We start from the raw sequence: 27,322 nt of genomic DNA, 5'->3' as shown, positions 1-27,322 counted from the left end.
AAGGGAGCTTGGCCTACCCTCCATATCAATGTACCACGCTCACTACGCCTTCGTTACTGCGGTGTACCCCGTAGCAAGCGACTTCGCAAGCAACTGGAAGCACGACATCGACAAGGAGCTCCAGAACCCACCAGCGAAGCAAATGGAAGTCGAGTCTATCTACAATGCCTTTGCAAACCACCTCCGTTGGAATAAAACCTTCGGAAACACATACCATACCATCTCAAGAGGCGCTCACGCAGCTACTCCTACCCTAGACGGAAAAGAGCCACCAGCAGCCTCTACAAACGACAAGTCACGTACATGCCTATGTGGTAGTCACCACCGGTATAGCGCCTGTTATTACCTTATCGAGAGCCTTCGCCCCACTGGATGGTCCCCGAACCCGGGCAAGCAGCGAGAGATAGAGGAAAAACTGAAGGATGAGAAGGTTAGAAAGTTGATCGAGAAAATCCAGCTACGAGCGGCCAAAAGAGCCAACAGCAGTAGCAATAACGAGAGCAACGATACCATACCAGGCAAGGCCTGAGGGTACGGCGCTGGCAACAACGCCAGCGCACCCACCAAGCAGTTAAATACTGTCAATACGATCCACGAGGTCTCTGCTTTTACTACAGGCCTCCAGGTAGACTATCCATTGAAACGATCAACCCTTTACGACACTGGAAGCAGCATCCATATATGCAACCAGCATTCCCGATTCAAGAAAATCAGAAGCGCGTCCCCTACAGACAAAATCATCAGTGGAGGTATTCTTCTAGATATCCTCTTATGGGGTGACGTCGAAATCCAAATACGACGACCAGGAGGAAAGTCTATGGTATTTACCCTCGAGAACGTCGCCTACGTCCCCGCCATGCATACAAACCTCGCCTCTGCTAGGTTGTTCAAGAAAGCCGGCATCTATTACGATATGGAACATGAAGCTTTGTATTACATTCGGGCAGGACATCGGAAAACCCTCTGTTACCTTACAGAAAAGTATAACCAGCCGATTCTCGAATACATTCCCTTAACAAACGACAACGCTGCCAACGATGATCTGGAACCATTTATAGCCTCCCAACGCGCGACCTATAGCAGCGCCTTTGCTACCGACGAAGCAGATGTGGAAATTTCCACTGAACCTTCAGAATCCGACTCCGAACAGGTATCTGAATTCTCCGAAGATGAGAGGGTGTCAATACCACTAGAGCCTGCATCTATACCTACAGTAGATACTCCAGGGATGCCGGGTATCGACCTAAGGCCCACAAATCCGTTTGAGCAGAAGCAGGAGCTCCATGGGAACGATTCACGTCGACCTCAAAAACCCCTTGACGGTGACGCTACACTCTGGCATAGACGGATGGCCCATCTTGGCCCCAGAAGCCTAGAGAAGCTTGTGTACGCAGTTACAGGCATAAAGATTAAGGCGCCAACTACGATCCAGTGCGAAGACTGCTCTCTCGCAAAAGGGACACGCCGCATTACACGACATCCCAAAAACCGAGGATTCAAACCCCTGGAACATATGGATATTGATCTCTTCGAATACGAGACAGCCTACGACGGACGAACTAGGGCTCTAATCGGCACTGACCTAGTTACCGGAGTACGGATTACATATACCCTTCGACGGAAAAAGCACGCCTTTCCTGCCCTTACAAGCCTTGTATCCTACATTAAGAGACGGTATGACATTGACGTGAAAACAATTACGTCAGATGGCGAGAAAGCGTTCGGCAAACATTTTCAGGAATGGATCTTGCGTACCGGCATACAGCATAACCAAGCACCACCATATACCAAGGAGCCGGTAGGCGTCGCCGAACGAGCTGGGAGGATAATCAATACCAAAGCGCGTGCCATGATAGTTAGCTCACGGCTACCGCCAAGCCTGTGGCCAGAAGCTGTTGAAACAGCTACATATCTAACAAATCGGACACCACTTAAACGACTAAAGTGGAAAACTCCTATCGAAGTTCTCTCAGAATGGCTTGCCAAACGAGATAATCTCCCGATTCAAGACCACCGCCCTCTAGTCTCTCACCTCGTTGCATGGGGATGCAAGGCTTATCCCCTTACCGAAGACTATCGAGCCGGAAGGAATAAGTTAAAGAAGATGGAGCCTCGGACATATATCGGATACCATGTTGGGTACAAGAACCAGACTGTCTATAAGGTCTGGATCCCGACCAGAAACAAAGTTATATCCATACGAGATGTAACCTTCGATGAACAAGGAGTATACGATCCATCGGAACATTACACACCTCTCCGGATTAGGGAAATCGACGATGAGATCCAGCATATCGAAGTTGAGGCTAGTAATGATGATACAGCCCTGCAAATCGTGCTCGGATACAATGGAACAACTGAGTCCAGCGTTGACGAAGCAGTTAACGACATCTCTAACGCTGAGGGGGTGGACCACCGAGAACCATCAGAGCGAATCGAAGACTCTATTACCGTGGCAGTACCTCCAGAGCTTATAGCCGACAAAGGATTGCTACCAGAACAACTGCCAACACCAGACCCATCACCAGACCCATCGCCAGATTCTCCAATAATACCGCTAGCCCAGCAGCCACGAGCCACTGGACGAGGCTCCCGTATGCTTAACGAGATACGATCAGAGCTAAATCCGAATATTTTGCCGAATACAACTACAAGAAGCCGTCGAAACCGCCATCAAGCCAATACAGCGGACGTCTTTCAGGCTATCCCCAAAGCTCTCCGCAAATATCACACTTCTAGCCCCCAGTATACACCACTGAACGCAGCGTTTACTACTGCAATCCAGCACAAAAGGCAACATCGGAGAAACCTTCCTCCACCTCCGAAGAACTGGGCCGAAGCACAGTTACACGCTCTCTGGACGAACTGGAAAGAGGCTACTTTAGCGGAATATAACGCCATTAGCCAAGACTCGTGGGATAAGGTACCGCTATCAGAAGCTACCAGCCATTTCATAATCCCCCTAATGTGGGTATTTACCTACAAATTCGATAAACACGGATACCTCGATCGATACAAAGCACGCCTTGTTGTTAGAGGAGATCTCCAGCCACGATCAGACCTAAACGCATACGCATCGACCCTAGCTGGACGATCCTTCCGGATGCTAATGGCTATTGCTGCAAAATTTGACCTCGAGACGCGGCAATTGGATGCCGTAAACGCCTTTACTCATAGTAAAATCGATGAAGTCGTCTACGTCTACTTCCCAGACGGTTTCAAGCAACGAGGCTACTGTCTACGGCTCAAAAGAGCCCTATACGGTCTCCGTCGTTCACCTCTCCTATGGCAACGCGACCTAGCATCAGGCATGACCGAGTTAGGCCTTAAACAGGTCCCCGAAGAGCCCTGCATCCTTACGAACGGCAAGATTCTAGCCTTCTTCTACGTAGACGACATCTGCCTACTATATCGCAAGCAGGACGAAGCTCAAACCAACCACTTCATTCAACAGCTAATGAACCGCTTCCGACTAAAGGACCTAGGAGAACTTCGCTGGTTCCTAGGCATTCAGATCATAAGGGATCGGACCGAACGAAAGATCTGGCTTTCTCAAACCTCGTATATCGAGAAAATATGTACCCAGTACGATGTTTCCCTTGATCGGAAACGTATCCCCAAAGTACCTTTGTCGCCTTATAGAGACCTCTCTAGATACACTAGACAGGCTAGTCCTATCTCTCGACGAGACTACCAAGCTAAGGTAGGCAGCGTACTATATGCGGCTATAACCACTCGAACGGACTGCGCATTCGCTGCTTCAAAGCTCGCTCAGTTGAATAGCAACCCTTCTCCAGAGCACCACCAGGCTATCGACGACTGCCTTACATATTTGCTATCTACCAGATACTACGCCCTCGAGCTAGGAGGAGACGACACAACTAACGTCCCTCGAAGCTTCATAGTATCCAGCGATGCAGCATTTGCAGACGATCCCCACGATCGCAAAAGCTCTCAAGCCTTTATAATGAAGCTCTTTGGAGGACCCATTACTTGGCGGGCAAGCAAACAGGATACAGTTACAACCAATACCACAGAATCCGAGTTATTAGCCTTATCACAAACCGCCAAAGAAGCCCTTGCTATGGAGCGACTATTTGCAGCTATAGGTCTCGACCTTCACGAGAAGTTAGTAATAGAATGCGACAATACTCAGACCATTCGCCTAGTTACAGAAGAACTAGCACGCCTATCCACAAAGCTTAAACACGTCGATATACACAACCACTGGCTTCGCGAGGCATATACGACCAAAAGGCTTAACGTATCCTGGACCCCAACGGCTATCATGGCAGCCGACGGTCTTACAAAAGCACTACCTCCGCAAAAACACGACCTATTCGTGCAGATATGCAATCTCAAAAATATACAAGAGCTTATCCAAGCACAGGAGGTTTCAGACGACAATTCCCAGTTAGATTGAACATATCACTATTCAAATCCTATACTACCAAACAGTTAGGACATGTACTTACTTCGGTTTCCAACAAACCAGTTCTACCGCCTTGTTGAGGGGGTGAGTTGGACAATATGGGCCCTGTGGGCCATGTGGGTCCTATACTTGCCACTATCGCCACCTAGAACGGCGACCATCCCCACATACCTCTATTACGAGAAATGTGGCGAGGATAGAACATTCCCTACTTATCTATATGCTTCTACAACTTGTCTGAATTAATCAGCAAGTCTACCATTCATTGACTATATAAGAACCCTTTTGTTTCCATACATAGACCCTCGAAGAGAGGACCAGAGTTAGCTACAATACAGACAGGTTAGGCATATGTGCCCTCCTTTTGCTCCTTCAACGGGAACATCAAATCCAAGTAAGTTATAGATATCCGCCTCTTGGATACCATATTTCGCAATTGTATTTCGTACGAGCGTAAACCACGCGCGATACGTGTCAGGATATTCGCAATAGGCTCGTTGGTAGTCGATTCTTCGATTAAAACGCGTCCGAAGGTCTGGTTGTGTCAGATAGGGCACCTGGTTCCTAGGTTCAGAAATAATATGGCACTAGAGAAGACTATTGTCACTTAAAGTTCAGAAGGCGAAAGGAACCCCTCTTCTCAAAAGTAACACCAAAGTTACCGACATGTTCTAAAGCATCTATAAAAGGCAGAGCAACGGGAGTTCGCGAGAACAGAAGTGTCAGAGCCACAAGTGTCATCCGAGGCGGGCCGGCTTCCACCAGGAAGGAAGTCGTTTGTGGCGGCTAGAGAGCCGCTTGTGGCGAATGAGAGCTGTTGAAGCCGTTTGCAGCGGATAGGGAATCGCTTGGTTGCAGATAAAGAGCCGCTATCCAAGATGTTGGCCGAAGTCGGAGGAACACAGACATGCGGAAGCAAACATCCAGAATCCAACAGAGAACCTCGGCTGGCTATAAGTAAGGAGTCGAGACGGAGGAAGATAGAGAGGGGAGAGATCAATGAACTACTGTGGACACCCTTACCTGTCATCACCAAGTGACCACCAGTGACCACCAGGTGACCACCAGGGGGACACGCCTATTTCTCCCCTTCACTCTGTACTATCGCCTTCGGTCCAGGCCGTACCCTGACAAGAAGACAGACAGACAAGAACACACCTCATTTATATACAATCTTACGCACTGCTGACTACTCGATTGGACACACGTGATATTCGACAGGTTGTCGTCGTACGAAGTTCGAGGCCCAGTTGACGCCGACGCGTCCAGCGCCACGGTCACGGAGCAGTCGGTTAGCCATAGCTTCAACACCATGGAGCCGGGGAGGAAATGATCGCGAATCTAGGTCAAGTATGTATTGTACGACCGCTAACTCTTCTGGTTCCGTAAGCTTATGACTAGATTGTCGAGTATCGCGTCGAGATAGTAGTCCGCGTTTTCGGTTAGCTAGAGTTGTACGAGGGACATTGTAGAGTTGGGCAGCGCGTCGGATGCTTAATTCGGGTTTCGATTGAAGCGCCTGACACGCTAGAACCATGTCGCTTTCTTTCCAATTCGATCCCATCTTGGTATGTGTAAAGATGTTAATTAAAAGGTTGTTCGTACGGTGCCAAGAAAAAGTGGCGAACTTGCTTGTGGGGTATGTTAGACAAAGAACTATTCAAACAAATTGAGTGCCAAGGTGCAACTCCAGGTTTCTAGAGCTGGGGGTCCACATACCAAAACCCAACTTCCATCAACTACTAAACCAGCTTGTTCTTTCCCACAACTACGAAAATGGTTAACACTCGACATTGCTTACTTGGTAAGGGCATGAAATCTTTGTGGCCCCTGACGTTGAAGTTGATTATACAGAGTCCTTGAGGTTGGTTTATAAAAAAACCGTCGGACTTCAAGTAGTAAGGGGAAGAAAGAGTTCGAAGATGTCCTTAAAAACAAGGTTCCTTCAGATTAGACTCCGTGTGAAGGCTTCTAGTCAAGAATTCTTCAAGCATCCTGCTCAAATATTTATTCGCCAACGAGCTTGCATTGTTTTCGCATTCGCTTAGCTTAGTACATGACTCGGTACGGTACGATTTCCATGTCAATGGGTAGTTGAGATAGGGTTTGGTCCGATCCTCAAACACGGAGCACGCTTCATCACATTATCATAGGGAAGATGTTGGGATGAAGGGCTTCCGATTGCCGAGAGGTGTTTGCTGAAATAAATACCGTGGTGGAGCCTCTTATCATACTTAGGCCACCAGTTTATGCTTAATACCGATCGTCTGTGACGAATGAGTTCAAGTGTCGCTTTAAATGTATCAAAATGAAGCTGATATTATTCCCGTCCTTCACAGCATATTTTACTTTCGTGGTTCTGGGATATTCTCCGCATTCGATCGATGACGGCCTAACCAGTCTTTCGCCATGCGCGGTGAGTCTGTCCCAATACAATCCGCTTGGGCGACCGACACTGACGTTGTTTTCAGATATCATGTGTTGAAAACGGAATCAATTTGAATCGTACTGAAATATGCCAGCAACCGGAATTGCGTCAGTCATGGAATGACTGCATGATTGAGCGCTGCACGCACAGAGAAACTCTGGCCGCCATGATGCCCCAGGCGCTCATTTGTCAGGATTCGCGACGAAGCTCGAAGGTCAATCTGTTTGGAGTAGCTGCACTCCAGGCGGTTGGGGTCATTTGTGTCATTGAAAGATTGAAGGCTCGGTGGAAAGTTCTTGGAGGCCTACATACCGATGATTGGCTGATGGTAGCCACATTGGTAAGGGAGTCCCTCATTGACTTATTCTTGCTTCATTTACTTACAAATGAAGGTGATATATATACCGGCATCGGTGGTGGTCATGGCAAGTAAGTAATTACCTGAAGTTTGAATTCGGAACATTCTAATGTGATGTGACATCTCCTAGTGTGGGTCGAGGCATTTGGTTTTGACGTATGGACTCTTGAAGAGCCCGTCATTGTACGGGCGAGGATGGTGAGTACGCCAGTGGCTTTGTAACTGTGAGTAGCTAACGCATCTAATAGTATCTCTTTCTCGCAGAGATCTTTTACATAATTCAACTCGCGACCACAAAGGCTTCCATGATCTGCTTGCAATACAAAATATTCAAGCCTATTCGAGCGTTCCGCATCACCGCGTCTCTCGTCCTCAGCGCATCCACCCTAATGGTGATAACCATTACGATCCTCGTCATCATCCAAACCAAGCCCGTCAATTACTGGTGGAATGGCTGGCTAGACTCGAAGCAGAATTTTCCCGGAGAACACGAGGTCGTCGACATCTTTGCCGTCGCGACGGCCGTTGTGGCCGCCAACATCCTATTCGACGTCATTATCATCCTCATGCCCATCCCGCTAGTGTTGAAGCTAAACATGAGAAAACGGGATCGAGCAGCAGTGTCAGTGCTTTTCGGATTTGGCGTGCTCATAACTGCCTGTAGCTGTGTTCGGATCTGGACTAACTTCGCAGTACCCTCATACAACTTTACATGGGACTATGTGCCGGGCTTAGCTTGGGGAACGGCGGAATGCGGCATGTCTTATATTGTTACCAGTCTACCAACGCTGCACTACATGTGGATGTATACTTGGAAGTCGAAACTGCAGGCACTAACGGCTCGTTGGAAAGGGGCGAAGAGCGTAAACTCAGCAACGAATCAAGAAATGCCAGTCATGGAGAACACTGGGTGGAAGGACAGGCCACGGGAGCATCGTTAACGACACGGCTTACTTTAATTGGAATCTTAATACTGGACACCGAGGTGGTGAATGCAAAAAGACACATAACGTCCCACACACACATCCGGGACACCCCCACATGTGGGACACCCAAAAATGCCTCATCAACACCGCTAGATTCCAACTTCAACCTCTTTAGTCTTTACCAATATCGATTCAATCGTTACGAAATTATACGTACGTCTTCTTTACACTAATATAAGTCAATATACCCAAGATGATATTTATCGAGCTCTTCAAGCAATAGCTACCGGTCAAAGCCTCCGAAAAGCAGCATATGAGCATGGTGTCCCAAGGTCTACTCTTTCACGACGGATTCAGGGAGCCCAGTCAAGAGATATAGCCTTCGCTGACTACCAGAGGCTCTCTCCAGCCTAGGAATCCCATCTGGCTGAATGGGTTCGAATCCAGGCTGCCCTAGGCCTCCTACCAATCTATCAACAGCTCAAAGACTTCGCCGAGCGTATCCTACAGATCCACGGAGACACCGAACCACTTGGAAAGAACTGGGTCTAGGTTTTTATCAAGAGGAACCCTTCAGTCAAGGTCCAGAGAAGCAGAGCTATCGATTCCCAGCGTATTAATGGAGCCTCAGCTAATATAATCAGGCAATGGTTCAAATACCTCGCTATCCCTGAGATAAAAGCTATTAAGGCCTCTAATCGATACAACATGGATGAGACAGGTATTCTAGAAGGTAGAGGATCAAATAGTCTTGTTCTAGGATCATCTGAGACTCGTTCTATACGGAAGAAACAGCCTGGATTTCGAGCTTGGACATCTCTTATAGAGTGTATCTCTGCAACTGGTACTGTACTACCCCCACTTGTGATATACAAGGGGAAGTCTGTCCAGCAGCAGTGGTTTCCTCTAGACTTGACTCTATACGAAGCCTGGAGGTTTACAGCAACAGAGAATAGGTGGACGTCAGACTCTACGGCTATTGAGTAGCTACAAAAGATCTTTATTCCTTTAACTCAACTAGAGGACCCTGAAGAGACTACGTTACTTATTCTAGATGAGCATAGTAGCCACAAAACGACAGAGTTTATGTACCTCTGCTTCATAAACAAGATACACTTGCTTTTCTTACCGCCACACACATCCCACGTTCTCCAGCCTCTAGATCAGTCAGTCTTTGGACCCCTCAAGGCAGCCTATAAGAAGGAGCTTGGTTACCTTGACTAATAGGATACTACTACTGTCGTAGGGAAGAGAAACTTTCTCCTCTACTATAGAAAGGCACGTCTAGCAGCATTGACCGTCAAGAACATTATCAGTGGATGGAAATATACTGGTCTCTAGCCTTCGAGCATAGCTAGACCCCTTATGAGCCCCCTGCTCCTTAAGAATACGTCAGCACCAATCAAACAGCCTATTTAGACTCAAAAAGGGCACTCTAGTAGTCAGGACTAGGCGTTAGAGACATCGGCAGTAGCCTAGTCAACGCCTAAGAGGAGAGATAAGCTCCAAGATCAACTCAGCTTATTCAGCAAGCTTGATAGTGATCCAAATACCCAGCGGCTACTCTTTCGGAAAGTTCACAAGGGCTTTGATGAGGACTACTAGTTAGCTGTCGCACAGCGAAAGATCAAGGCAATAGAGGCAGAGCTTGAGGCTAGTAGGGCTAGGAAGCGGAGGAAGGTCAAGATGAGCCCAAATTCGAAGTTTACTAATATCAAGGCTATTCGGAGGGCTCAAATCGAGGCTAGTGAAATTGAGGATAGTACAGATGAGTCTAGCGAGTCTGAAAACCCTAGTGACGGTGAAAGCTGTATTGTAGTCGCATCAGAATAAGTATTAAAAAAGGTTGAAGTTAATGGTTATAATATACAGCGTCATTTTTAGGGCGTCCCCAATGTGGGGGTGTCCCGGATGTGGGTGTGGGACGTTACTAAGCGTTGAGACACATCCGTAATTCGTTTGTAAATGGTGTGTCCTTGATCCATGTTAATTCATATTCGGAGCGCATCAATACACTACGGTTTAGTTCAAATATGAAAAGATGATGGAGCTGACCCTTGAAGTAATTTGATACATCAAAATCTCCTATTTCTCACCCAATTGAAAGCATCAGCCTTACGACGAGCAATTTAACTGCGGGTGCCCTATGCGGGAGTGCCGGGCTGTGCCGATGGAGACCCGACTTTTGACCGGGGAATACTCCTTAGGTGTGTTTCAAGTTAACTATTTGCCAATTTCCTTACCGCCCGACGAGATCAGCGGCAAACATTCCAGCTGCTGCCATTACTCGGCTGATTTGGTTGATCAACTTGAAAAGCATCGTAGACCTCGATCAATATTGTTTGGTAGCTCTCGTTGACACTCTCTTACCGGATACCAGCAGGTAGTCGACCACACATTCGTTTTCCCCATTGAAAGTCAACATGAAATATTCCGATCTCCTGAAGTTGTATGTGCCGGTAGTGGCTGTCTCGGTAAACGGCGCCGCAGCTGATACGAAGTATTGCGGTGCGCCCAATGCATATGAACTCATCTCGGGGACGCCTTGGATTGTGTACTCAATGAACTACAACTACCAATACATCAACGGATCCTGCTGCACAGCTTTCTCCACCATAACCGGGTCGGGCGATAATCAAACGATTGATTGGAGCAGCATCTGGGACATCGACGAATCAGTCAACACGAACGTAGTCAAGGGATACTCTTTCATTGGCTTGACGCAGAACCTAGAGACGAAGCTGAGTGCCATTTTGAGTATCCCGAGCACGTACGCTTGGACTGTTTCAAACACTACTGCCTACAAAGGTGAGCAAACCTGCCATTAAATTGCTGCGCCAGATGCATATAAGGTCTCTCGCTAACTCTGTACCAGGCAACGTAGTATACGACTTCATGACCTCCGACACAAAAGGCGACTCCACATCTAGCAATGCACAAGAACTGATGCTCTGGATCGCCTATGAGGGTGGCCAAGTGCCCATCGGATGGTCCGACGGTCCTGTCGCCACCATCGACGGCCTTTTCGGCAAGGACGGGTGGGAATTATACCAGGGAGTCAACACGGATACGGGCATCACCGTATCGTCGCTACTGGTACCGGAGAACGACCAGTTCAAGGGGAACTTTGAGGGCGATATCAAAGACTGGCTCTTGGCGCTCTCAAAGCAGGGCGTCTTCAGCACGACTACATATGTCAATGTTGGGAATGCGGGCATAGAGCCGTACTGGGGTACGGTGATGTTTGATAATAGTCTGGCTTTGCGGATTGATTTGTAGGCTGGTAGATCGAAGGCCTTTTAGGTCACTGTATTCATAAGGCCTAGGGTTACACAGAACAGTGTGGGCAATACAGGCAACAATGTTGGTTGTATTGGCGATGATGATGGAACCAAGTCCCAAAGGCTGCAGCTACGGGAGGTATATCTATGGGAATTGGCCCAGGCGCTGCGCCCAGCATATAGGTGGTGTGCCTGAGTCAACGCAAGACAAAGAAAATAGAAAACTAGTGCGCCGTCATGCTTCTCAATGCGGAAGCTGGTTCTTTATTGGTCCAGTAAGCCCGGAGTAAAGTTGCGAAGCTACTCGTTGTGTGTAGATTGGTAGACTGATTTGGCGCTGTTTTCGTAGGAATGTAGCTCGAGTGTGGTAGCACGTATCCAGTAATTGTCTTCACAGTGTTCTGATTTCCCTGGGTTGTGAGTCCGCATGCGAAGTCACACGTTGGAATGACGTAGATTGGTGACGCGTGCAATTATTACCGCATAAATGCGACCTAATCATGATGGAAGGTAGCCAGTAGTGTTTTAAGGAAACTGAATTACAGATCTTTCGATCATCTGCCTTGCAGAGGTGACACTGGGCTAGCTGATCGCCGTTGAATTTCATAGTATATATAGATACGGCAAGCCAAATACCATGAACAAAAGCAGAGGCAATTCATACCCTCGTACAGTGATTCACTGATTGTGGGCTAAAGTTTGGGTAAAACGCTACATCTCGTGAATAGCATAGAGTGATCATAATCATCATGGGAACTACCAATACCACCTCAAACCGCAGAGCCCCTTCCCGCTTCCCCAACCCAACCTCCACAACATCCTACTGGCGGACCCAACTCCACCCCCTCAACGATTTCCGCTCCAGCAACACCGTAACCGAAGTCGTCGACGTGGCCATAATCGGCGCTGGCCTATCCGGAGCCTGCACCGCCTACCACCTGCTAACCCCAAACCCATCATCAGGCTCAGCTCCCGCTTCTTCTACTCCAATCATAGCCATCTTCGAAGCGCGACAGGCCGCAATGGCGGCCATACCAAGCAATCACCCCTAGCTATCGCCAACTTCACCGCGCAGCATGGTCCACGGGTAGGGCTGGAATTGGCGCTGTTGGCGAGGGAGTTGATGCGCGAGATGAAAGCGTGCGCGGAACGGATTGTGGTAGAGGAGGAGACGGATAGAAGGTTAGTGGAGGAGTGTGAGTTGCTGGTTACGAGATCGTGGGATGTCTTTTTGGACCAGGGACAAGCGGATGAGGTGGAGCAGTTGTGGAAAAAGGCAGTGCAAGGGATGAAGGAAGTTGCGAAGGCTGAGGGGAGCTAAGAGTGCTTGGAGTGATTAGGGGATGTGCAGTTTTTGAAGGGATAATGTGGAGAAGGTGAGTTAACAAACCCCTTTTTCGATATGTAATGGGTTGGCATTGATGAAGTGATACCCTCAGATAACATCTATACGAGGAGCTAAGGTCGCAACTTAATGCCCTGAGATATCGCTATGGCCGTACAAGTTCGTCCTGGGTGTACTGCAGCACGTTATTGATTTTGGCGCCCTATTGTACACTCACACCACAGTAACTCACATAACGCGGTTTTCCGATGAGAAAATTACGTCTAAGTACGCAACATTATCAGAAAATGCTGCCTACAAGCACATAAACCTGGGCTTGTCCGCTCTACACACATCACGCGGCGTAACCCTCGCACGCAACGTCATTTTTGCAACCAATGGCTACACCTCAGCTCTATTGCCCCAGTATGAGAAAACTATCACTCCTATTAAAGGACTGCATGTTATATTGTGCGAAAATCGACCTCATCTGGCGGCAATGACGAATCGCCGCACATCCAAGTTACCAACACATACACCATCCATGGTGGCCCGGCTTCGCGCGAGTACTTCAACCCGAGGCCCGACGGTGGTTTTGTATCGTCATGACAAGAGCATTTGGTACGATGTTGTGACGATGGCACGCTGATCAAGGGGGTTAAAGAGCGTTATTTCGACGGCTACATGGGACGAACTTTCAGGGGTTGGGATGTCAATGGGAAAGAGGAGAACGTTGATATTGTTTGGACAGGCAGTAAGTACAATTTTCATGCTAAAATCCTCATTTTCTCACCTTCCCAGAATTGGTCTGTTACATCATAGAAACGGTTGTCACTTGCTGCCGAATCCCCTTTTCACTCTCAGTTATGGGCGTCACCGGTGATGCCATGCCTCACGTTGGGTACGGGCGATGGCGCTGATCCCAGATGACATGCGAGCATATCAATAATCAAATCAACCTTGGGCCAAAAAACGACAGGGCCGGAAGGAAAATATGCACGGTATTAGAAGGAAGAGACCATGCACAGATGAACAAACGACTTATACTAGCTGACAACAATGCCTAAAATGAACAAACACATAACCCACCAGGTATCTCTTACACGGCGGCTACTACGCTAGCCAAGCCCTTACCGCTCGCTTCTGGGTGTACACAAAGACCAGATCTTAATCCATATTGAAACGGGGTCAGGCGGTCAGTAGGATATACCTACCACCTAACACACTGAACAGATGGCTCCAGTACGAACAGATCCCATCTGTTGGTCTTATCAGACGAAGATCGTGGTACTGGTTATAAGAGCGAAGCTCTTATACGTCTGGTGCGCGAGTTGGTCGGATGTGCCTCCGAGACTCTCGTCGGAATGATTCTCAGAACAAGACGTCTGGCTCTGGAAGTCGAATTGAAGCTCTCGCTGGCATTAGATTGCTCTGATCAGAGCAAGATACAATCCTCTGTCATTATCAAGGCTAGGATGAGGGCAGAATAATAGGATTTCGAAAGTAGTGTATAAGTGCACGTAGGAATGAACAGCATAATTGAAGAGCTCGCTAACTAGAATCGAAAACAAAAGTCAAGTTGATTGAATAAGATGATAAAAAAAAGATGATGAGTTGTTGAAAATCGTCTGTCATCTCCGTGTCCCTTAAGAAGTGTGGAAGACAGGGGAGTCCTCCCTGGCCCCCGTCACCTATTTTCCTGACGTCCGGCCTAGCCCCACTACAATATTTTTGGTCGATCAGATAGCTTCGATGGCAAGGTTGATTTTGGCTTCTTCGGTTTGAACTGACATGGTGTTGTTGTTGAGGAAATAAGTGTTGAAGTCAAAAGGTTGGAAAAGTTGAAAAAGTGCGCGACTCGGTGATATGCGCGACTCGGTGTTAAACCACGTTATAGAATGGACTAATTTATTAGATAAGTTACCGATTAATTTAAATTTAAAGCTAGTCAATATGTCGTGGGGCTGCGATCTTATACGGGCGAGGCTGTTATATACGGTGGTTATCCGTAGCGCGATTGCCTTCGGGGCGACTGCGTGGCATACTATAAGTGAGGAACCGGCAGGGCCAGCTAAGAGCCTGATGGGGATACAGAACGAGTGCCTCCGGGTAGTCTGTGGTGCCCACAAAGCGACGCCGGTTCGCCACCTGGAAGCAGAAGCAGCAATCCCGCCACTAGACCTCTATCTTAGTGCCCGGGCTGCTAAGTTTGAAGAACGGCTACGGCTTAGCGGGAAGAGAAATCTGCTTCGCAGCGCGAGCGCTAAAGCGTCACATATACTCCGGCAGGATAGGCCGGCGAAGAGGAAGCAGGCGTCGCAGCTACTCCGACCGGCAGGGTACACTATGGAGAAGGAGGCCCGGGGCTCCGAGTGGATGAGTGAGGAAAAGGAGGTCCCGGCTGCCCTCCTCGACCACTGGAGGAAGAGATGGCTCACCGGAGCAGAGCATCACGATCGCCAGCGACGCGCTATCGCTGAGGAACCGGAGGGCCCTTCGATGCAGATACCGAAAGGGGGCAAGTATTTCGGCCTGAACCGACTGGAGGCGTCTACGCTGTGCCAGATCAGGACGGAAAAAATAGGACTAGCAGCCTTCTTATTCAAGACAGGGGCTTTTGGCGTGTACTCGCCGCTATGCCGCTGTGGCGATGCCCCTGAGACGGCAGAGCACGTAATCCTCTTTTGCGGGCTGTTGGAAGGACCGAGGGAACGATTACGGGCCGCCATCGCACCACGGCCACTATACTCTCGCAGAGACCTCGCAACGGCAACAGGAGAACCAGTAGTTAGTGGGACTATTGTAAGATGGCTGCTAGGGACGGGTCGGACAGCTTCAAGGCCCAGATAGCATCGATCTTCTCAGGGGGGACTTTGTTGGTAGGTTGAGAACCAACGTAGTATGGTAGTGAACGCAACGCAGTCGCCAATAGGGCGAACCGACGACGCAGCGTATGTATTTAGTCCAGCCATTAGGGCACGGTTTGACATACGGGAGTACTAGTAGAGGTACCGGGGGCTTCGAGCCTACGGCGTATTTAATAATAATAATAATAATAATTTAAATTAATTTACGGCGTTATAGTTACGTAATTAGACTTTAAAATGTGGTATGTCGAAAAGTGCGCGACTCGTTTATAAACCACATTAGTTAATCAGGTGCGAGTCTAGGTTAGAGAATTAGAGCTCTCAATTAGGCTAGGAATTCAGTAAACTCAGGCCTTTAATCAGGCCAAGATCCTATTAATTTAGGCCGTCAAACTACTTAGGAATCCAGGCCGTTGTCTAGGCTGTCAATCTACCTGTCAATCGAAGCCATCAACCAACCCGGGAATCCAAGCCTTCAATCCGAGTGTCACAGCGCTGGCGATTACAGAGCCACATAGTTAGTGGGACCAGGTGTCAGTGACCCACTGGCATTCTAGATCTTTTGGTCTATTGGCCTAGGGGCTTGGTCCTCCCTTGTGACACCGAGCCAAAGCCCCTAAGGGCCCCACTAAGATAGCCAGACCAAAAAATCACTTACAGAAGCTGTACCCCCAAGCATCCGACATATGCTGACTAAACTGCATTCCTTTCTACCAAGCACACGCCCAGCACTGACTGCAACATTGAAATCCTTCCAGGAATTAGCTGTACCACGTACATAGTCCGAACGGTGGGCCCGGCCACTGTCGGTATGCGACATGATAACTGCTCGGACTCCGGGGTCAAGCATAGCATACGCAATAGCCTCTTCGACCATACCTATGGAGATGTACATCTTGGAGTATTTAAGCAGGCTGAGTAGGCAATAAATAGGGTACTACTCCTCTTGTAGCCACATGCTTGTCTTGTTAAACATTCAAATGCCTGTACACCGAAACTAGCCTGAAAATAGAAAAAAATATAGCAACATCATGGCAGTGGCAGCTGAGCACAGTCGGCTGCAATGGGCAAAAGCATCGTTGAGGACCTATGAGCGGTCGCTAGACGACATGGAAAAATTTTTCGCCCTCGCCGGAGAAGGAGGAGTGGGTGCAACTGACGGTCAACACTGGCATATCGCCGTAACGGCCAAGATCAAGGCGACTGGTCTCGATCTAAGGAAAGACGTGCCAACAGCATGGAAAACCCTCCGCCACATCAACCCTTGCTTGTCGGCCGTCGTTCAGGGCGATCGCTGGGTTTACACCGTCGCGGACGAGCAAGAGCTCGAACCGTGGCTCAAGGAAACACTACACTTCCACGACACTTCCAGCACATCCCGCGACATGTTCCCCATTAGAAATTTCACTGGACGTGCTGCCCTTCACGTCCTACTCCAGACAAAGGAGCTCTACCTACTGGCCCCTCACACTCATCTCGATGGAATCGGTGCCTATACCGCGATGAACAACCTCGTCCAGGCCTTGGCCGATACCGCTTCTGTTACCGACAGCCCGAAACTCGGCGGCGATGAAGCCCAGCACTTGATTCCTCCGCTCAATGTCCTTGCCGACATTCCTGCCGCGACAGACGCCCACAGAAGCACTTTCAAGTCCATGCTGGGAAGCTGGATGGCCGGCTTCGCGGGTGTGAAGCTGCAACAAGACGGGGATACTAAGCAGCCACACGGAGACCCGAGAATTCTTTACGCCCCGTTCGGTGTCTCTGAAACCAAATGCATCATAGCAAGGTGCAAAGAGCTAGGCTTTACCGTCACCGCAGCAGTGCAGGCCGCCGTCTCTATCGCTCTGCGCAAGCAGGTCAAGTCGACTGCAACGATCCAAAGCGCTGTCACCATACACGACGTCCGCAAATGGATCGACAAAACCAAATATCCCGCAACCGGCCTCGTCGGCGCGCTGGCTGTCCCTGTCCCCGCTGTCTTCACTTTGGCCGACGATTTCGTGGAGACGGCGCACCTCGCCAAGCAGAAGTATCGCGAGCCGGAGCTGACCGATCTCCTGCGCATCCTGCCACGCTTCTGGGGCAACGAGATGGTGGCGATAATGACTTCGCCGCCGGCGGGCGCGTCAGCGCCCAGCTCACTCGGGCTGTCCAGCTTCGGTATCATGGACACATATCTTAAGCCATCGTATCAAGGCGCTGCTGGGAGCAACACCCAGGTGGAGGTAGAGGATGCCTGGCTGGGTATTACGTTGTACTCGCCGGATATCTTGTTGCATTTGTGGACGTTGCAGGGCGCCATCAAGCTGCAGTGCGTGTACAATGAGGCGTATTTCAAGAAGGAGGCAGTGGCGGCGCTACTCGAGGAGACCAGGGACGAGTTACTGCAAGGGTTAGGTTTAGTGAATTAACAGAGGGGAACGGGGTCGGTGGTGAAGCGGATAGGGGTCGAACATGACTGCTTCCAGCGTGGTTCATCCGCTCTCTCCTACCCATACCACCACAGTGGATTACTATAGACGGACCTAATTTACCTCAGAGATATTTTATAATAGAAATATTATAACATGGTTTACTATTAACGTACCCCACAAGCAAGTTGGCCACTTTTTCTTGGCACCGGTACGCTTTAAGCAAGTTAGCTACTTTGTCTTAGAACCGTACGAATAACCTTTTAATTAGCATCTTTACACATACCAAGATGGGATCGAATTGGAAAGAAAGCGACATGATTCTAGCGTATTAGGCGCTTTAATCATAACTAAAATTCAGTATCCGACGCGCTACCCGACTCTATAATCGTGGCTCGCTTATAAACCACATTAGCTAAATACTATACTGTATTTTCCCATTCTAGATAGGCATGCACTATAATTTCAGCCCTATATATGCACTAGAAGAAAGCCTATATAGGTCCCTCTCGTGACTTGAACAAGAAGATCTCATTAATTCCGACACTTGTTTATTGTCTCGTAACGAGCACTGTATGAGACAAGTGCCCCAATCAGCGGGAAGAGAGTTCTCAAATAGTTGAGCCGAGCCCACTCCTTGATCAAGTCTCTCGTCCGTGCTGCAGACGATGGGGTCTTCCTCTTCCCCTCTCCTAGCCTTTCGGCCGCCTTCTCCAACAGGAGACCCTCGCTGCAGACGACAAACAAGAGCGTGAAAGGGATCAGACTCGCCGTACACAACCCAGCCAGCAAAAAGCGAAGCGCCATGCTGGCACCATCATCATTAGACCGCCAGCTGATGAAGGCGTTGCCGAGGTTGGCGAGGGTGGCGATGGCGGCGAACGGGGGACACAAGACGAAGCCTCGACGGAATATGACCCTGAACTGCGCGAGCACGGTCGCCTCGTCGGCGGTTGGAGAAGCCAGAAGAGCCGCGCCAGATACAAATGAGAGACTGAATTGGCTGCCTGAGTCGGGGAGAAGCACACGTTAGCCTGTGGTCCCGATACGAGCAGGGGAGGGGGGACAAGGCATTGATTACCTGTGTGGATAGCGGATGCGAGGATGCTAATGAAGCGCAATACGTCGGAGGTTGTCATGGTTAGAGGCAGGGGCATTCTCAATCAACGCGTAATTTGAGTCGATGTGAAGAAAAGGCGCAGAGCAGATAGAATGTCGGTCGTGTTGATCGTGTGCCTGGAAAAAGTGCGGTGCGTTGCTGAAATTATTTGACTGTTGTGCCGGCCCCTTTACCGTAACAGTAACGTCTCGCAAGGGCTAGTTCCTTCATCTGGCGGGCGGCATCCGTTGTTGCACTCGGAAGTCCATTGTGGACTGAACCGGTTGCCGAGCGTGATGACGATACAGGAAGCATCGTCACTTGGAGTCGTCGGGTGTCGGACTGCGTTGATGCGCGTTGTTGTCGGCATCATAGGTAGCCCAGAACGCCACACTCGGCTCGGTCGTCGCGGGCCTGGACCATGGCCGGAAGCCGACAGGACGTAAGCTGTCGGACTAGCAAGATACTAATACTACAGGGGTGGCTATATAGTATAGCCGCCACATACTGCCTTGCACGGACACATTGCAGGATTCGTCGTATTACTAACTACATATTATGGTTGTAGACCAGGGCAAGTAGTCAATGTGGGCTGCGTACCGACAGGGGATTTTAGTGTATTAGCCTCTGTAGCTCTCTGAATAACATAATCCACCTATAAGCGGGCCACTATTTTGTCATAGTAAATTTATAACTACATTATCGAGTATTACGTCGAGGTAGTAGTCCACGTTATCAGTTAGCTAGAGTTATACGAGGAATATTGTAAAGTCGGGTAGTGCGTCGGATACTTCATTTTAGTTACGATTAAAGCGCCTAATACGCTAGAATTATGTCGCTTTCTGCAAGGAAGTTTCGCTGATGCGTGCACCTAGGGGGGAGGATGCTATAATGCAGCAGTGCGCAACGTTATAGTATCTAATTGAATGGGATTCACCTAACCAGTGGGTCCCCCTACCTTTTCGTATCATTCGCCCCCGATCTGGTTTCGCCCCGGAACCACCTGGTCAAAGAGAACATCTCGAGGCGCTCCTAGATTCCTTAAGAATCAGTGTTGCAATATATGCACCCATAACACTAACGTATTATAGCCGCTCTTTGCACTACCGAATTACTATCGTGAGACGTGTGGTATCCTCGTTACATACTAAGTGCCAGAACTGCTAGATCTTTTGGTCTATGTGGCGTAATGGTCTAGGCTTGCCCTTACCTTACACATAGGCAAAGGGACGGGGCAAAATATACGAACTCATTGGGTAGAATTAAAAAGAGGATTCTAATTAATTAAATTAATCCGATATATTATAGTTGAATCTTCTTAGTTAGTACTAAGAAAATAATTATGAAGCGTACGAGTAAATTAGGTGATTAATTGACTTATGGATTGCGTTATACTTACGATTTGAATTTGGACCTGACTAGATGTGTTGGCTAAGATTGCTAATGTGGCCTGATACTATAGTACGGATAGAGTAATCACGCAGCCTGGTTCGTCCCCCTTACAGACGCTCGGCAACAATGATGGAGTTTTTCATGACCGACGCGTACGTCCTGATGTCGACGACCTTGAGGCCGGCCTTGCCCAGCAAGTCGTGCCACTGATCGACAGTCCTCTCCAATGCGTTGAGCATGGTGTACATGTGCAAGTCTAGGCACGCTGACCACCAATGCACGTCCTTGTTTGGCAGCGCCATCTCATCGATCAATAGCTGTGAGCCGGCGCTCATAGCAGCGGCCGTGTTCTTGAGGATCTTGATCGAGTTCTCCTCGTCCCAGTCGTGAAGGACAGTGCGCATGTAGTAGAACCTGGCGCCTGCAAAAACTTGGTCAGCTCTTCTTGCGTCCCCCCCTCGAAGCATGGTACAAGTAATTTATCGGCCTACCTTGGACGGGCTGGGCCGTGAAAAAGTCATAGGCCATAAACTCGACGCCCGGTGCAGGCGTCGCCACATTGACGGTCTCCGGCAGGTCCTGGACAATGACCCTGCCGGGAAGCGTGGGGTACTTTGACCTCAGCCGCTTGCTCTGGTGGCCGATGCTGCCTCCAATGTCGACGAAGAGTGCGCGGTCCGGGCTGACATTGGCGGCCTCTTCAGCAAACGGGACGACGTCGAACCATTCGCCGTCGCGTGGCACGCTCATGAGCTTCTGGAAGTATGAGAGCTGCTCTGGATGCTGCTTGTAGTAAGGGAACCAGTCCATGTCCGTCTTTACCGACTGCTGCCACGCACATTGGGTGCCGGGGGGAGCCTGAAAGCTCGTCTGCCGCAAGAACTCGGGGAGGGCCATGTAAGCCGGAATGGCAATTGCGAAGCTGGGTCTGGTCAGCCCGGGCTGCCCGTCATGCACATCCACACTCGCTGGCACACTTACATATAGTTCAAGCTGCCTTCTATGGCGGGATCTGCGAGTGACTGGGTGCTGAGGTTGGCGCTAAACTGGTCCTTGCCTGTCTCCGTGATGAAGCGCGTCGCCGCGAGGTAGCGCAGAATGCGCCCGAGAAAGACTGGCTCCGCCTTTGTAGTGTTTGCAATCTTTGCCAGAGTCAAAGGTGTCTGGCTCGCGACGAGCATCTTGAAGAGACCAATGTCAACGCCGGCTTTAATCATGGGAACTTCGAGAGCCTGCCGTGAACGATTGCGTTAGCCGATGCGGAGAACTCTATTCCGTAAAACAACACTCCGCAGCAAGCACTGACCCCGTTGAACAGACGTAGCATCGTGTCGTTGGGCGTTTCCATGGCCTCGGCGGCACTACGCAGAGAGTCCTGCATCTTGAGCCGTGAGGCCTCGTCGGCACGCACTCGATGCATGTTCTTGGGCTCGGAAAGGGCCAACATTTTTTCTGCACAGGTTACGAGGGGCGTGTATCCTTGTAATAACTAATGCCTTGCCAACTCTGTTATGGCTTGTGGAAAAAGGGCGTGCACAGCGTTTCAAACAAGTGATATCGACCACGTCGTACTTTCTTATATACAACAACAGGATCGGGAGCAGGCATCTTCGTTTCGGTGCCTTCTACTAGACGGATACCGACAAGGAACTGGACGGGCAATTCCGTCTTCAATGTCACCGAGCGACTGAACACCGAGCTCAACAACTATGAACAAACCGAAGCTCAACAATAGCGATATGGGTCCCGGTTTGCCAATCAGGGAAAATGCAACCCTGCCATCTCGTATCATTACTAGTATAATTGGCCGCTCGACTGGCGTATGTCGGTCAAATCATTTGCGCATATAAGGAATACAACCCCCGAGCTACCTAGGTAGGTAGCCAGCATTGTCTCAAATCGCAGCACGAGTTCAATCAATACCGAGCAAATGGAAATTATCGTAGTCGGCGCCGGAATCGCCGGTCTCAGTGCTGGTATAGCCCTGCGCAGAGCAGGACACACAGTAACGGTTCGTTTGGCTTGTTTCAATTGTATCAATACTATTTTCAAAGTCTCGGCCCACCAATGCCGCATGCTGATATGCCCACAAAGATCCTCGAGCAGTCCGCCCTGCTCCAAGAGACTGGAGCCGCCATTTCGATAGCACCAAATGCATCACCGGTCCTCCGCAGCTGGGGCTTCGACATTGCGCAGTCGCGCATGGTCGCCATCAAGACCGGAAGCATCCTCAATGGTATGGATATGCAAATGATGGTGCCAAACTACTACGTGCATATCCAAGAGAATTACGGCTCTCCCATTTATTCCGTACACCGCGTCGATCTCCATGACCAGCTGAAAACCCTGGCAACAGGAGAGAATGGACCAGGTCAGCCGTGCAAGTTACATGTTCGTGCCACGGTGGTTGATTATGTGAGCTGCACTTCCGACAAGTCGGTATCCTCTCGGGCCGTTGCTGATTAGTTTACGCCAGGATCCCGTCCATGCAAAAATAACCACTGCCGATGGCACAGTCTGGCAGGCGGACCTGATTATTGCAGCGAATGGTGTGCACTCGACGGCTAGAGAACACGTCCTCGCTACAGACGAGAGCCAAGCTAGTGATACGGGCTGGGCAACTATGCGATGGCTGGTGCCGACAGAGGAGTTACTGGCAGACCCGGATACTGCACCTTTGGTTGAAGATTCTACCCAGAGGTATTTTATGGGCGCTCAAGGCGGGGGTTTGGTATGGTACATGTGTAGGAAGTACGTTCGAGACTCTCCTCTCTTCACTGCGATGCCTGCGAGAAGTTTGCTCATTTACTGACATTACTGGGCTGCAGCAACGAGGTACAGAACTTCCTCTATCTCTCACGGTCGTTCGCAAGCGAGAATATCACGGAAGGTATGTACGCCCGACCCGTGTGACGAAAAAAGCCCTGCTAACGTCGCTCCGACGTAGACTTCCAAGCAGGTATAGAGCCGACCATGGTGATGGACTATGCAAAGAAGGAGTTTAGTCCAGCTCTGCAAGCTGTTCTTGCGTGAGTTTCAACACACCAGGTCAGGGTAACCCCTCCTTGAAAGGTTAACTTACACGTCTTTCAGGAAAGCCAGGGACGTCAGATTCTGGAAGCTGGTTGCTAGAAGCCCGCTGTCCTCGTGGCACAAAGATTCTCTTGTTCTGATCGGCGATGCTGCTCATCCCATGCTTCCTTGTAGGTCTTCCTTACCGCGTGCACGCCACTAGAGATCTCATTGGTATCGTTTCTGACGTGGGTCAACAGTCCAAGCTCAAGGCGGCGCACAAGCGATCGAAGACGCCGCAGTACTTGGCATTCTCTTGGACCAGGTACAAGACAAGGCCACTATGGAGGTGCGTCTCGGACTCTTTGAGAAAATCAGGAGGGGTCGGGGTTCGGCAGTCCAGAGGCTCTCCAACTCTGGCCCTCCAATGCCACAAAGCGTCCGCGATGCTGCTGCCAAGCACCTCCCCGAAGGTACGAGATTGCAGAATCAGGATGATGTCATTGATGCCATATTCTCTTTTGATGTAATCGGCAAAACAAAGGAGATTCTTGCTACAAGTGTGTCTGGGCAAGATGGCAAGTTGAATGGAATGCAGAATGGAGGAACAGAGTTGTGAGCCATACTACTACTAGTAGCCTCAATGAAAATAGCTCCCATACATGGCAAAGCTCGATTGTGCCTACTGAGCTGGTGATATGATTGTAGAAGTCTAGAGGAGGCTGTATCTATATGCTTATTATAAGGCGGTACAACCGTTTGGGACTGCAAAGTATAGTGCAATAGAGGAGGAGAAAATAAAATAATAATATTAAATACGCCGTAGGTGTTAACCCTCGGTACCTCTACAAGTACTCCCTTAAGGGGCTATAGATGATATAGCGGGCCCTTAAGCCGCGTCGGGCGGTTATACAGGTAAACTTGTAGCCAAACGACTACTAAACCTCCTGTCCCTCCCTAAGTCTGTGCTACAACCCCTGCCTGAACTACCGATAAGTGTGGTAATGTGGCACTTAAATTCGTCCTCAGGGGTGGGATGCTGCTGATGTGCAGAAGATGCTCGACTATTTTTTTTGTCGCGACAAGTCGTAGTATCTGCTAATTGGGGTTCTCGTCGAGCGTATACATCTCAACCATACGCTCAAGTGGATAGACCGTAACGTGGTCTAGACGCTCGCAAGAATCGCGGCGAGAGGGGGTCCGATAAGGGGTCGGATTAACGATTCGAATTCTGGACCGGCTGTCGAGTTATATTCCGCCGACGTAGTGCTTGACGGTCGACTGGCTAGGATGCTCGTAATCCTAAACTGCACCAATCTCCCTATTATCGCTAGGTAGGCGAAGTCAACAAGGTGGGCAGCGCGCCATAAGGGTTGACTAAACCCCCTTGTGTGTCAGCTGCAGGATTCGAACCCGCGACTCGTCACCGACCCAAGTGGGCGAGGCTGAAATCGGGACTTATCTACCAGCGAAGTGACCAACTACACCAGCCGACTGGAGAAAATAAACATTGCCTACAAATTAGCTAACAACACAAGACTCGAAGAATATATTATATGAAGACATGGGGCTCCGGCTACAAGTGGATTGGTTCCGCTTTTCAGACAGAGCGGACGCCGATGAAAGATTTAATTGACTGGGAAAACGGACTCCACTGTATTTCGAAATAGTCTCGCTGAAATTAGAGACTTCTGCAGGCAGATCTGGGCCCAAGTGAACGCATTGCTGGACGGGGGTGGAGAAGAAGAGCAGCGAGAGTGGCCCGTTTTGGGTCATGGGTGGTAGCCAGCCGACCGAGATGGATACTGCAGTTTTCGGCTCCATTGTTAGCGGCCTTTGCCTGCTCTTCGTACGTCATTCTCTCCTCGAATCCACTCCTGGCGTTGAACTGATATATTTCACAACGCTCCCGAGTCAATGGAAGTAATCGAGAACCACCCGACCCTCACTGACTACGCCCGACGTATCCACGAGCAATACTTCCCCGACTACAATTTCTGGGAATGAGAGACGGGGGGAAACCAAATAGTGTAGGTCGCCTCAGCACGTAGAAATACAGGGATAAACTGATGTCGAAACGTGAATGAAAGACGCTTTCTACATAATCTCCATGTATCGTGTATACTTCGCGAATCGTCTGCTTCGCATGTGTGACTTTCATAAAGCAACCCACAACTCCTCAGCGCCCCATTTCCTCGCCAGTAGACCTCTGGGCAAAACCAAAGAGGAATTAATCAGTGGACATGACGAGACGAATTATGTCGAGCCTTGTTTCCCTGTCTCTGACTATGGCCAGAAACCACCCTGCCGCCGACCGATTAGGGCTGCTTGGCCTAGCTCTAGCCCTGAGAAAAAGTCTTGGCCCGCGTATTCTCCAGTCGTGTACGCAACGACGAGATGATGTGGCGGTGCACGTTGTAGGAGAGACCTTTTGACTGAAACGAAGGGGCATCCCGGGAAGTACTGGGGCGGCCGTTGGCATTCCTCATGTCCGTGGCGACGGGAGAGGTGCTGGAGGTGCCATCTGACCCTGGCGCCTCGCAGAAGCGGCGGGACAGAGCCTCGACGAGGCCTTCAAGCATACGCAATTCGCCTGCCATGATCTGGGTGTGGAGGACTCGGCCGAGTTTGCCGTTGATCTGGTGCTGTCCGATGGTGATGGGCTGGGGCAGGACGCGCGCCCTGGGAGCCTGGGTGGGGCCGGCAGTCAAAGCGCCTGCTGGAGAGAATGGATCGTCGCCTTGCTGCTTGAGATCAGCACTGATCATGGCGCTATTCCAGGCAATGAGGTTGCCGCAGATGCTGAGCAGCAACAGCTGCACCAGCGACTTGGCCGAGCAGGGGCAGGCCAAAATCGGACCCATGCTGGCGACGACGTCCTTATTCGCGGACAGCACCGTCTCCATTTTCCAGGCCTGCTGGACCGTCGGGGCCTCTCGATGGGCACTCAGGCACGCCGAGTGGGCAATGTGCAGGGTCATCAGGGTGCGAAGAGCTGTTGTGAGGCATGTCTCAGACCCGCACCTCTGAGACCGGCAGAGAAGATTGGCCTGGACTTGTCCCATGGGCGGCTGAGCCTCGACTACGACCGGGAAGCGAGGAGAAGGCAATGACGACGACGAACTTAAAAACAAGGCCGGCGAGGTAGACGTTGATCGGGATACAGGCACGGATAAGGAGGAGCCATTCGACGTCTGGTAACCTTCCGGCAAGTCCTGAACGGAAACAAGATCGGCTAGGTCGGGGACATCGGGGATGTCAATGTCAGTGAACCCAAAGTCGGAGAACTGCATTTGCATCGGCGCGGGGTCGGCATCCGTCTCAAACACCCACGCTGTGTCGCCATTCGGCAAGGCCAGGTCATCTTCGGCTGTGGGGAGTAAGGAGAACAAGTCTGGCATAAAAGACATCTGGCGTGAAAGACAAGTCGTTGTCGCATCGTGTTCTTGTCGGCATTCTGCAGGTGCAGGGAGGCTCCCAGAGCTGCGGAAACACGTCTTCTCTTATGAACCTTACCTGCCGCCACCCGACGGAGTATACGCTCAGCTTCATCAATAGATGGCGTTCTGGTCAATAAGGTTGCAACGACCAGGCAGGATTTGTGTAGGTAGCTTACATACTGCTTACGAAGGAATGTCACATCTATGCACCACAATGTGACTGCATACGCTCCAAACAGGACTGAACGGATCAATTCGGGGGAAAAATTGTCCATAGCGTCAGCTGAGCGGGTCTCACAGATAGTAGCGCAAGTTAGGGGCGAGAAGGCTAGCGGCACTACAGAGCGCT

At 50.0% G+C, this 27,322-nt stretch overlaps 8 protein-coding genes across 8 annotated transcripts; 5 read left to right on the top strand and 3 right to left on the bottom strand.

Annotated features, from left to right (window-relative positions):
- Positions 1-7,026: 7,026 nt before the first annotated feature.
- BCR38DRAFT_488013 (uncharacterized protein) lies at positions 7,027-8,159 on the top strand (the record flags this gene model as incomplete). The annotated part of the gene is made up of 4 exons (XM_040864222.1): positions 7,027-7,200; positions 7,253-7,289; positions 7,349-7,416; positions 7,467-8,159. 4 exons carry the CDS (start codon positions 7,027-7,029, stop codon positions 8,157-8,159), a joined length of 972 nt encoding a protein of 323 aa, XP_040713183.1.
- Positions 8,160-10,381: 2,222 nt separating this feature from the next.
- Positions 10,382-11,612, top strand: BCR38DRAFT_397778 (concanavalin A-like lectin/glucanase domain-containing protein). Its single transcript, XM_040857673.1, has 2 exons — positions 10,382-10,952; positions 11,020-11,612. Exons 1-2 carry the CDS (start codon positions 10,568-10,570, stop codon positions 11,421-11,423), a joined length of 789 nt encoding a protein of 262 aa, XP_040713182.1. The 5' UTR covers positions 10,382-10,567; the 3' UTR covers positions 11,424-11,612.
- A 562-nt stretch (positions 11,613-12,174) lies between these two features.
- BCR38DRAFT_412057 (uncharacterized protein) lies at positions 12,175-12,477 on the top strand (the record flags this gene model as incomplete). Its single annotated transcript, XM_040858642.1, has 1 exon — positions 12,175-12,477. One exon carries the CDS (start codon positions 12,175-12,177, stop codon positions 12,475-12,477), a length of 303 nt encoding a protein of 100 aa, XP_040713181.1.
- A 4,170-nt stretch (positions 12,478-16,647) lies between these two features.
- BCR38DRAFT_459887 (uncharacterized protein) lies at positions 16,648-18,030 on the top strand (the record flags this gene model as incomplete). Its single annotated transcript, XM_040862343.1, has 1 exon — positions 16,648-18,030. One exon carries the CDS (start codon positions 16,648-16,650, stop codon positions 18,028-18,030), a length of 1,383 nt encoding a protein of 460 aa, XP_040713180.1.
- A 375-nt stretch (positions 18,031-18,405) lies between these two features.
- BCR38DRAFT_442987 (uncharacterized protein) lies at positions 18,406-19,484 on the bottom strand. The gene is made up of 2 exons (XM_040860849.1): positions 19,112-19,484; positions 18,406-19,037 (listed from the first exon to the last, which is right to left on the bottom strand). The coding sequence occupies exons 1-2, from the start codon at positions 19,185-19,187 to the stop codon at positions 18,565-18,567; spliced, it is 549 nt and encodes a 182-aa protein (XP_040713179.1). The 5' UTR covers positions 19,188-19,484; the 3' UTR covers positions 18,406-18,564.
- Positions 19,485-20,628: 1,144 nt separating this feature from the next.
- Positions 20,629-21,968, bottom strand: BCR38DRAFT_412054 (O-methyltransferase; the record flags this gene model as incomplete). The annotated part of the gene is made up of 4 exons (XM_040858641.1): positions 20,629-20,942; positions 21,013-21,443; positions 21,503-21,753; positions 21,828-21,968. 4 exons carry the CDS (start codon positions 21,966-21,968, stop codon positions 20,629-20,631), a joined length of 1,137 nt encoding a protein of 378 aa, XP_040713178.1.
- Positions 21,969-22,451: 483 nt separating this feature from the next.
- Positions 22,452-24,152, top strand: BCR38DRAFT_467889 (FAD binding domain-containing protein; the record flags this gene model as incomplete). The annotated part of the gene is made up of 7 exons (XM_040862764.1): positions 22,452-22,532; positions 22,616-22,936; positions 22,998-23,272; positions 23,350-23,411; positions 23,469-23,550; positions 23,615-23,724; positions 23,794-24,152. 7 exons carry the CDS (start codon positions 22,452-22,454, stop codon positions 24,150-24,152), a joined length of 1,290 nt encoding a protein of 429 aa, XP_040713177.1.
- A 1,720-nt stretch (positions 24,153-25,872) lies between these two features.
- BCR38DRAFT_412052 (uncharacterized protein) lies at positions 25,873-26,943 on the bottom strand (the record flags this gene model as incomplete). The annotated part of the gene is made up of 1 exon (XM_040858640.1): positions 25,873-26,943. One exon carries the CDS (start codon positions 26,941-26,943, stop codon positions 25,873-25,875), a length of 1,071 nt encoding a protein of 356 aa, XP_040713176.1.
- Positions 26,944-27,322: the final 379 nt, after the last annotated feature.

This window comes from Pseudomassariella vexata, assembly GCF_002105095.1.
Source record: "Pseudomassariella vexata strain CBS 129021 chromosome Unknown BCR38scaffold_11, whole genome shotgun sequence".
NCBI classification, from domain to species: Eukaryota; Fungi; Ascomycota; class Sordariomycetes; order Amphisphaeriales; family Pseudomassariaceae; genus Pseudomassariella; species Pseudomassariella vexata.
The sequence above is the reverse complement of the archived record's forward strand: the minus strand, read 5'-3'. Positions and strand labels throughout refer to the sequence as shown.